We start from the raw sequence: 11,858 nt of genomic DNA on the forward strand, positions 1-11,858 counted from the left end.
GGCATGTCAGGTGTGTGTGTATATATTACCTAGCAGTGAGAAGGAATGTCAGGTGTGTGTGTGTATATATTACCTAGCAGTGAGAAGGCATGTCAGGTGTGTGTGTGTGTATATATTACCTAGCAGTGAGAAGGAATGTCAGGTGTGTGTGTGTGTATATATTACCTAGCAGTGAGAAGGCATGTCAGGTGTGTGTGTGTGTATATATTACCTAGCAGTGAGAAGGCATGTCAGGTGTGTGTGTGTATATATTACCTAGCAGTGAGAAGGCATGTCAGGTGTGTGTGTGTATATATTACTTAGCAGTGAGAAGGCATGTCAGGTGTGTGTGTATATATTACCTAGCAGTGAGAAGGAATGTCAGGTGTGTGTGTGTATATATTACCTAGCAGTGAGAAGGAATGTCAGGTGTGTGTGTGTGTGTATATATTACCTAGCAGTGAGAAGGAATGTCAGGTGTGTGTGTGTGTGTATATATTACCTAGCAGTGAGAAGGCATGTCAGGTGTGTGTGTGTATATATTACCTAGCAGTGAGAAGGCATGTCAGGTGTGTGTGTATATATTACCTAGCAGTGAGAAGGAATGTCAGGTGTGTGTGTGTATATATTACCTAACAGTGAGAAGGAATGTCAGGTGTGTGTGTGTATATATTACCTAACAGTGAGAAGGAATGTCAGGTGTGTGTGTGTATATATTACCTAGCAGTGAGAAGGAATGTCAGGTGTGTGTGTGTGTATATATTACCTAGCAGTGAGAAGGAATGTCAGGTGTGTGTGTGTATATATTACCTAGCAGTGAGAAGGAATGTCAGGTGTGTGTGTGTATATATTACCTAGCAGTGAGAAGGAATGTCAGGTGTGTGTATATATATTACCTAGCAGTGAGAAGGCATGTCAGGTGTGTGTGTGTATATATTACCTAGCAGTGAGAAGGCATGTCAGGTGTGTGTGTGTATATATTACCTAGCAGTGAGAAGGCATGTCAGGTGTGTGTGTGTATATATTACCTAGCAGTGAGAAGGAATGTCAGGTGTGTGTGTGTATATATTACCTAGCAGTGAGAAGGCATGTCAGGTGTGTGTGTGTATATATTACCTAGCAGTGAGAAGGCATGTCAGGTGTGTGTGTGTATATATTACCTAGCAGTGAGAAGGAATGTCAGGTGTGTGTGTGTATATATTACCTAGCAGTGAGAAGGAATGTCAGGTGTGTGTATATATATTACCTAGCAGTGAGAAGGAATGTCAGGTGTGTGTGTGTATATATTACCTAGCAGTGAGAAGGAATGTCAGGTGTGTGTGTGTATATATTACCTAGCAGTGAGAAGGAATGTCAGGTGTGTGTGTGTATATATTACCTAGAAGTGAGAAGGAATGTCAGGTGTGTGTGTGTATATATTACCTAGCAGTGAGAAGGAATGTCAGGTGTGTGTGTGTATATATTACCTAGCAGTGAGAAGGAATGTCAGGTGTGTGTGTGTATATATTACCTAGCAGTGAGAAGGAATGTCAGGTGTGTGTGTATATATTACCTAGCAGTGAGAAGGAATGTCAGGTGTGTGTGTGTATATATTACCTAGCAGTGAGAAGGCATGTCAGGTGTGTGTGTGTATATATTACCTAGCAGTGAGAAGGCATGTCAGGTGTGTGTGTGTATATATTACCTAGCAGTGAGAAGGAATGTCAGGTGTGTGAGTGTATATATTACCTAGCAGTGAGAAGGAATGTCAGGTGTGTGTGTATATATTACCTAGCAGTGAGAAGGCATGTCAGGTGTGTGTGTGTATATATTACCTAGCAGTGAGAAGGCATGTCAGGTGTGTGTGTGTATATATTACCTAGCAGTGAGAAGGCATGTCAGGTGTGTGTGTATATATTACCTAGCAGTGAGAAGGCATGTCAGGTGTGTGTATATATTACCTAGCAGTGAGAAGGCATGTCAGGTGTGTGTGTGTATATATTACCTAGCAGTGAGAAGGAATGTCAGGTGTGTGTGTGTATATATTACCTAGCAGTGAGAAGGCATGTCAGGTGTGTGTGTGTATATATTACCTAGCAGTGAGAAGGAATGTCAGGTGTGTGTGTGTATATATTACCTAGCAGTGAGAAGGAATGTCAGGTGTGTGTGTGTATATATTACCTAGCAGTGAGAAGGAATGTCAGGTGTGTGTGTATATATTACCTAGCAGTGAGAAGGCATGTCAGGTGTGTGTGTGTATATATTACCTAGCAGTGAGAAGGAATGTCAGGTGTGTGTGTGTATATATTACCTAGCAGTGAGAAGGCATGTCAGGTGTGTGTGTGTATATATTACCTAGCAGTGAGAAGGAATGTCAGGTGTGTGTGTGTATATATTACCTAGCAGTGAGAAGGCATGTCAGGTGTGTGTGTGTATATATTACCTAGCAGTGAGAAGGCATGTCAGGTGTGTGTGTGTATATATTACCTAGCAGTGAGAAGGAATGTCAGGTGTGTGTGTGTATATATTACCTAGCAGTGAGAAGGAATGTCAGGTGTGTGTGTGTATATATTACCTAGCAGTGAGAAGGCATGTCAGGTGTGTGTGTGTATATATTACCTAGCAGTGAGAAGGAATGTCAGGTGTGTGTGTGTATATATTACCTAGCAGTGAGAAGGAATGTCAGGTGTGTGTGTGTATATATTACCTAGCAGTGAGAAGGAATGTCAGGTGTGTGTGTGTATATATTACCTAGCAGTGAGAAGGCATGTTGTGTTGTGCACATCTCTTTAGCATCGTCGACTCCATCGATGACCGGGTTCCGGCCCTGGTTGGTGCAGTGGAAGACATCAGCACTACCTGCATGGACACACACACACACACACACACACACACACACACACACACACACACACACACACACACACACACACACACACACACACACACACACACACACACACACACACACACACACACACACACACACAATCAACAGTGGTTAATCAGTAGCCTATAGAAAGTATTCTATTCTATTCAAATGTTATGAGCAGCTGCCCAGGAGAATACTGCTACATTAGGGTCACTGGGATCACACAGGGCCAAATCCTGACCTGATGTGGGTGTGACACATTGAACTCTTACTAATACGTGCACGCATAAACTGCGCACACACGCACACTCACAAGACAAAGCCTTCTCTAGACTAAAGCAACCATAGCCTGTTACCTGGCAACTCAGGGCTGATATCACCGTGACAACACCTCCATTCTGGGGGTGTGTCTCTGCCAAGAGGCCAGCTGAGAGAGACTAGGGCAATGTGTGTTTGGCAGAGATGAAGTGTGTCCAACAGCAGATGAAGTGTGTGTGTGTGTGTGTGTGTGTGTTCACAGGTGGAATTTAGGAATATTGAGGAGCAACACACAGCCTTGTTAGATGACACACACAGCCTCTTTCTGCCTCACACCCAGGGAGAGAGCTAACATGATCTCTACCTCAGTCTATCTCTGCGGGCAGCCTGGCACTGCCTCACACCCAGGGAGAGAGCTAACATGATCTCTACCTCAGTCCATCTCTGCGGGCAGCCTGGCACTGCCTCACACCCAGGGAGAGAGCTAACATGATCTCTACCTCAGTCCATCTCTGCGGGCAGCTGGGCACTGCCTCACACCCAGGGAGAGAGCTAACATGATCTCTACCTCAGTCCATCTCTGCGGGCAGCTGGGCACTGCCTCACACCCAGGGAGAGAGCTAACATGATCTCTACCTCAGTCCATCTCTGCGGGCAGCTGGGCACTGCCTCACACCCAGGGAGAGAGCTAACATGATCTCTACCTCAGTCCATCTCTGCGGGCAGCCTGGCACTGCCTCACACCCAGGGAGAGAGCTAACATGATCTCTACCTCAGTCTATCTCTGCGGGCAGCCTGGCACTGCCTCACACCCAGGGAGAGAGCTAACATGATCTCTACCTCAGTCCATCTCTGCGGGCAGCCTGGCACTGCCTCACACCCATAACATGACCTCTGATCTAACAGGATCACTACTGTAGTTAGTGTGACCCCACAGTAGATATGACTCAATATGGCTGAGGTCTGTCCTCACGTTTCTGTTTACAAATACACTCTACTACTTCCTCTACCCCTGTTACACATCTCACCTATATGATCTAATATGGTTGTCTATGATCATGGAGAATGACTGGGGCGCCATTTTGAATTATCCATGTGTCATTTATTGATATCAATAAATTGCCTGACGACTGATCCTGAATTTAATTCCACTGCCTTACCAATTGCTTCAAATCAAACCTTTTTTGTCACATGCGCCGAATACAACAAGTGTAGACCTTACCGTGAAATGCTTACTTACAAGTCCTTAACCAACAGCGCAGTTCAAGAAGAGTTAAGAAAATATTTACCAAATAAACTAAAGTAAAAAATTATTAAAAATGAACAACAATAACGAGGCTATATACAGGGGGTACCGGTACCGAGTCAGTGTGCAGGGGTACATGTTAGAGGTAACTTGTACATGTAGGTAGGGGGAAAGGGACTATGCATAGATAATAAACAGCAAGTATTGTACAACCCTAACCCTGTACAAAAAAATGTGGGGGTCAATGTAATAATCCGGTGGCCATTTGATGAATTGTTCAGCAGTCTTATGGCTTGGAGGTAGAAGCTGTTAAGGAGCCTTTAGGTCCTAGACTTGGTGCTCCGGTACCGTTTGCCGTGCGGTAGCAGAGAAAACAGTCTATGACTTTGGTGACTGGAGTCTTTGACAATTTTATGGGCTTTCCTCTGACACCGCCTATGTAGGTAGAGTCACTTTAATTAACTCTACCTACATGTACATACTACCTCAACTAACCGGTGCCCCCGCACATTGACTCTGTACCGGCACCCCCCTGTATATAGCCTCCACATTGACTCTGTACCAGTACCCCCCTGTATATATTGTTATTTTTTACTGCTCCTCTTTAATTACTTGTTACTTTTATCTCTTATTCTTATCTGCATTTTTTTAAACTGCACTGTCGGTTAGGGGCTCGTAAGTAAGCATTTCACTGTAAGGTTTACTACACCTGTTGTATTCAGCATTTCACTGTAAGGTCTACTACACCTGTTGTATTCAGCATTTCACTGTAAGGTCTACTACACCTGTTGTATTCAGCATTTCACTGTAAGGTCTACTACACCTGTTGTATTCAGCATTTCACTAAGGTTTACTACACCTGTTGTATTCAGCATTTCACTGTAAGGTCTACTACACCTGTTGTATTCAGCATTTCACTGTAAGGTCTACTACACCTGTTGTATTCAGCATTTCACTGTAAGGTCTACTACACCTGTTGTATTCAGCATTTCACTGTAAGGTCTACTACACCTGTTGTATTCAGCATTTCACTGTAAGGTCTACTACACCTGTTGTATTCAGCATTTCACTGTAAGGTCTACTACACCTGTTGTATTCAGCATTTCACTGTAAGGTCTACTACACCTGTTGTATTCAGCATTTCACTGTAAGGTCTACTACACCTGTTGTATTCAGCATTTCACTAAGGTTTACTACACCTGTTGTATTCAGCATTTCACTGTAAGGTCTACTACACCTGTTGTATTCAGCATTTCACTAAGGTTTACTACACCTGTTGTATTCAGCATTTCACTGTAAGGTTTATACCTGTTGTATTCAGCATTTCACTGTAAGGTCTACTACACCTGTTGTATTCAGCATTTCACTGTAAGGTCTACTACACCTGTTGTATTCAGCATTTCACTGTAAGGTCTACTACACCTGTTGTATTCAGCATTTCACTAAGGTTTACTACACCTGTTGTATTCAGCATTTCACTGTAAGGTCTACTACACCTGTTGTATTCAGCATTTCACTGTAAGGTCTACTACACCTGTTGTATTCAGCATTTCACTGTAAGGTCTACTACACCTGTTGTATTCAGCATTTCACTGTAAGGTCTACTACACCTGTTGTATTCAGCATTTCACTGTAAGGTCTACTACACCTGTTGTATTCAGCATTTCACTAAGGTTACTACACCTGTTGTATTCAGCATTTCACTGTAAGGTCTACTACACCTGTTGTATTCAGCATTTCACTGTAAGGTCTACTACACCTGTTGTATTCAGCATTTCACTGTAAGGTCTACTACACCTGTTGTATTCAGCATTTCACTGTAAGGTCTACTACACCTGTTGTATTCAGCATTTCACTGTAAGGTCTACTACACCTGTTGTATTCAGCATTTCACTGTAAGGTCTACTACACCTGTTGTATTCAGCATTTCACTAAGGTTTACTACACCTGTTGTATTCAGCATTTCACTGTAAGGTCTACTACACCTGTTGTATTCAGCATTTCACTGTAAGGTCTACTACACCTGTTGTATTCAGCATTTCACTAAGGTTTACTACACCTGTTGTATTCAGCATTTCACTGTAAGGTCTACTACACCTGTTGTATTCAGCATTTCACTGTAAGGTCTACTACACCTGTTGTATTCAGCATTTCACTGTAAGGTCTACTACACCTGTTGTATTCAGCATTTCACTAAGGTTTACTACACCTGTTGTATTCAGCATTTCACTGTAAGGTCTACTACACCTGTTGTATTCAGCATTTCACTGTAAGGTCTACTACACCTGTTGTATTCAGCATTTCACTAAGGTTTACTACACCTGTTGTATTCAGCATTTCACTGTAAGGTCTACTACACCTGTTGTATTCAGCATTTCACTGTAAGGTCTACTACACCTGTTGTATTCAGCATTTCACTGTAAGGTCTACTACACCTGTTGTATTCAGCATTTCACTGTAAGGTCTACTACACCTGTTGTATTCAGCATTTCACTGTAAGGTCTACTACACCTGTTGTATTCAGCATTTCACTGTAAGGTCTACTACACCTGTTGTATTCAGCATTTCACTGTAAGGTCTACTACACCTGTTGTATTCAGCATTTCACTAAGGTTTACTACACCTGTTGTATTCAGCATTTCACTGTAAGGTCTACTACACCTGTTGTATTCAGCATTTCACTGTAAGGTCTACTACACCTGTTGTATTCAGCATTTCACTGTAAGGTTTACTACACCTGTTGTATTCAGCATTTCACTGTAAGGTCTACTACACCTGTTGTATTCAGCATTTCACTGTAAGGTCTACTACACCTGTTGTATTCAGCATTTCACTGTAAGGTTTACACCTGTTGTATTCAGCATTTCACTGTAAGGTCTACTACACCTGTTGTATTCAGCATTTCACTGTAAGGTCTACTACACCTGTTGTATTCAGCATTTCACTGTAAGGTTTACACCTGTTGTATTCAGCATTTCACTGTAAGGTCTACTACACCTGTTGTATTCAGCATTTCACTGTAAGGTCTACTACACCTGTTGTATTCAGCATTTCACTGTAAGGTCTACTACACCTGTTGTATTCAGCATTTCACTGTAAGGTTTACTACACCTGTTGTATTCAGCATTTCACTGTAAGGTTTACACCTGTTGTATTCAGCATTTCACTGTAAGGTCTACTACACCTGTTGTATTCAGCATTTCACTGTAAGGTTTACACCTGTTGTATTCAGCATTTCACTGTAAGGTCTACTACACCTGTTGTATTCAGCATTTCACTGTAAGGTCTACTACACCTGTTGTATTCAGCATTTCACTGTAAGGTCTACTACACCTGTTGTATTCAGCATTTCACTGTCAGGTCTACTACACCTGTTGTATTCAGCATTTCATTGTCAGGTCTACTACACCTGTTGTATTCAGCATTTCACTGTAAGGTCTACTACACCTGTTGTATTCAGCATTTCACTGTAAGGTCTACTACACCTGTTGTATTCAGCATTTCACTATAAGGTCTACTACACCTGTTGTATTCAGCATTTCACTGTCAGGTCTACTACACCTGTTGTATTCAGCATTTCATTGTCAGGTCTACTACACCTGTTGTATTCAGCATTTCACTGTAAGGTCTACTACACCTGTTGTATTCAGCATTTCACTGTAAGGTCTACTACACCTGTTGTATTCAGCATTTCACTGTCAGGTCTACTACACCTGTTGTATTCAGCATTTCATTGTCAGGTCTACTACACCTGTTGTATTTGGCGCATGTGACTAATAAAATGTGATTTGACTTGATATAGGGCCTGGATTGCAGGAAGCTTGACCCCAGTGATGTACTGGGCCGTACGCACTACCCTCTGTAGCGCCTTGAGATCAGATGCCGAGCAGTTGCCATACGGTGATGCAACCGGTCAGGATGCTCTTGATGGTGCAGCTGTAGAACCTTGTGAGGATCTGGGGAACCATGCAAAATCTTTTCAGTCTCCTGGCGGGGGAAAAGGTTTTGTCGTACCCGTTTCACGACTACCTTGGTGTGTTTGGACCAGGATAGTTTGTTGGGGATGGGAACTTGAAACTTTCTACCCACTCCACTACAGCCCCGTTAATGTTAATGGGGGCCTGTTCAGCCCGCCTTTTCCTGTAGTCCATCTCCTTTGTCTTGCTCACATTGAGGGAGAGGTTGTTGTTCTGGCACCACACTGCCAGGTCTGACTTCCTCCCGATAGGCTGTCTCATCGTTGTCGGTGATCAGGCCTACCACTGTTGTGTCGTCAGCAAACTTAATGATGGTGTTGGAGTCGTGTTTGGCCACGTAGTCGTGGGTGAACAGGGAGTACAGGAGGGGACTAAGTATACACTCCTGAGGGGCCCCAGTGTTGAGGATCAGCGTGGCAGATGTGTTGTTGCCTACTCTTACCACCTGGGTGCGGCCCGTCAGGAAGTCCAGGATCCAGTTGCAGAGGGAGGTGTTTAGTCCCAGAGTCCTTAGCTTAGTGATGAGCTTCGTGGGCACTATGGTGTTGAACACTGAGCTGTAGTCAATGAACAGCATTCTCACATAGGTGTTCCTTTTGTCCAGGTGGGAGAGTGCGATTGAGATTACGTCATCTGTGGATCTGTTGGGGCGGTATGGGAATTGGAGTGGGTTTAGGGTATCCGGGAGAATGCTGTTGATGTGAGCCATGACCAGCCTTTAAAAGCACTTCATGGCTACCGACATGAGTGCTACGGGGCGGTAATCATTTAGGCAGGTTACCTTCGCGTCCTTGGGCGCAGGGACTGTGGTGGTCTGTTTGAAACATGTAGGTATTACAGACTCGGTCAGGGAGAGGTTGAAAATGTCAGTGAAGACACTTGCCAGTTGGTCCGCGCATGCTTTGAGTACACGTCCTGGTAATCCATCTGGCCCCACGGCTTTGCGAATGTTGACCAGTTTAAAGGTCTTGCTCACATCGGCACCGAGAGCACTATCACACAGTCAACCAGAACATCTGGTGTTCTCGTGCATGTTTCAGTGTTGCTTGCCTCGAAGCGAGCATAAAAAGGCATTTAGCTCGTCTGGTAGGCTCGCGTCTAGGTTTCCTTTTGTAGTCCGTAGTAGTTCTCAAGCCTTGCCACATCCGACGAGCGTCAGAGCTGGTGTAGTAGGATTTAATCTTAATCCTGTATTGATGCTTTGCTTGTTTGATGGTTCGTCTGAGGGCATAGCGGGATTTCTTATATGCGCCCGGATTAGTGTCCCACTTCTTGAAAACGGCAGCTCTAGCCTTTAGCTCGATGTGGATGTTGCCTGTAATCCAAGGCTTCTGGTTGGGATATGTACGTACGGTCACTGTGGGGACGACGTCGTCGATGCACTTATTGATGAAGCCGATGACTGAGGTGGTATACTCCTCAATGCCATTCAGTCTGAAACTGCCATCCCAGAAGTCGCTTGTGCTGACTTCAAAATGAGGGGCATTGTACAAAACAAATTCATCACCGATTGGATCGTATCAAAGCCAATGACGTGATTCATGAATGCTGGGCTCAACCCATTGGTTTCTGGGACCAATCAGAACGGTTAGAATGTGTTCACATTATATGTATTGAGGGAGGAAAGCAAATCCAGACTCGTGGTGGAGAAGAAACGCTAGTGGGCGTTTTGTTTGGCGGGAGCCATGCATGTGTATGGGTTGTCAGGCTAATCAATGAACAAATAGCTTAGGAAGCGTCCAACCATCCAATGGAGAGTGTTTATTTGTGTCTTACCTAGCTTCAGATTCTTGAACTCTGGTAGATGGGAGGACGCACACAGCTGGTAGAAGATATGATAGTTCCTCTCCTCGTCCGCCTGCACAGACAGAGACAGAGACAGACAGAGTCAGGCAGTTTCAGCTAGTGTATGTTCTATACAGCCAGGAGATTCCAGTGTTGTGTACAGACAAGAGAACACTGTCATGCTGTTTAGAATCTGGTGTAGTTTTAATGTTGCAACATTTCCACCACAGACTAAGACACACACACCCAGGTGCTGTTGCAGAAAGGTATGTGGGGAATGTGTGCTGCAGTACAGGACTCACCGCAGCTTCCTCAAGTCTGGGAAGACATGCTGTACTCCACTATCTCAATACGTCTGTGTGTATCTCTGTGTGTGTGTGTGTGTGTGTGTGTGTGTGTGTGTGTGTGTGTGTGTGTGTGTGTGTGTGTGTGTGTGTGTGTGTGTGTGCACACTTTCTAAGTTGTGCACATTCCTGATTCGTCTCATCAGTGTGACCTGGATCAGATCCACACAGAGAAAAAAGAGAAAGAGAGAAAGAACGAGAGAACGAGAGCTAGAGAGAAAAGAGAACGAGAGCTAGAGAGAAAAGAGAACGAGAGCTAGAGAGAAAAGAGAACGAGAGCTAGAGAGAAAAGAGAACGAGAGCTAGAGAGAAAAGAGAACGAGAGCTAGAGAGAAAAGAGAACGAGAGCTAGAGAGAAAAGAGAACGAGAGCTAGAGAGAAAAGAGAACGAGAGCTAGAGAGAAAAGAGAACGAGAGCTAGAGAGAGATAGAAAAAGGAAGGACGACTTCAATAGGCTCTTATCAATCAGCAATGAGCTGGACACGGAAGGAAGGACAGAACAGAAGTAAAGGAATGTGTTTGGTCTCCTGTGTTTTCCTGACCTGGGTAGAAGAGGAGGAAAGACACAGACAGAAGGACATATATATATGAATATGAGTGAGTGAGTGAGTGAGTGAGTGAGTGAGTGAGTGAGTGAGTGAGTGAGTGAGTGAGTGAGTGAGTGAGTGAGTGAGTGAGGGACAGAGAGAGAAAGAAGGAGACAGGTGGACTGAGCAGAGGTAAAGAGAGACCGCCAGGTAAAAAGAAGGAATGTGAACTGATGACTGGTGTGTGGTCTGGCTGTGTTTTCCTGAACTGGGGTGGAGGAGGAAGTCACTGCTAAATATTGAACTTCTTGAGAGAGGCACTCACTGCCTACACACACACACACACACACACACACACACACACACACACACACACACACACACACACACACACACACACACACACACACACAAGCACTGTATGGATAGCATCCCACACTACACACAGTGCTGTGGAAAGAGAGGGGGAGTGTCTCTCATCCCACACTACATACAGTCCCTTGGAAAGAGAGGGGGAGTGTCTCTCATCCCACACTACATACAGTCCCTTGGAAAGAGAGGGGGAGTGTCTCTCATCCCACACTACACACAGTGTTGTGGAAAGAGAGGGGGAGTGTCTCTCATCCCACACTACACACAGTGTTGTGGAAAGAGAGGGGGAGTGTCTCCCATCCCACACTACACACAGTGCTGTGGAAAGAGAGGGGGAGTGTCTCCCATCCCGCACTACACACAGTCCCTTGGAAAGAGAGGGGGAGTGTCTCCCATCCCACACTACACACAGTCCCTTGGAAAGAGAGGGGTAGTGTCTCCCATCCCACACTACACACAGTGCTGTGGAAAGAGAGGGGGAGTGTCTCCCATCCCACACTACACACAGAGCTGTGGAA

General features: G+C 44.4%; 1 protein-coding gene across 1 annotated transcript in view; it reads right to left on the reverse strand.

Moving 5' to 3' along the window:
- Positions 1–11,858, reverse strand: part of myo5aa (myosin VAa) — a 79,431-nt gene that overhangs the window by 36,462 nt on the left and 31,111 nt on the right. Inside the window, exons 7-8 of the mRNA XM_038969556.1 lie at positions 10,088–10,169; positions 2,710–2,817 (exon numbers count right to left, since the gene is read on the reverse strand). Coding sequence (XP_038825484.1) covers positions 2,710–2,817; positions 10,088–10,169 — 190 coding nt within the window. The remainder of the gene's footprint in view (positions 1–2,709; positions 2,818–10,087; positions 10,170–11,858) is intronic.

This window comes from Salvelinus namaycush, chromosome 30 (assembly GCF_016432855.1).
Source record: "Salvelinus namaycush isolate Seneca chromosome 30, SaNama_1.0, whole genome shotgun sequence".
NCBI classification, from domain to species: domain Eukaryota; kingdom Metazoa; phylum Chordata; class Actinopteri; order Salmoniformes; family Salmonidae; genus Salvelinus; species Salvelinus namaycush.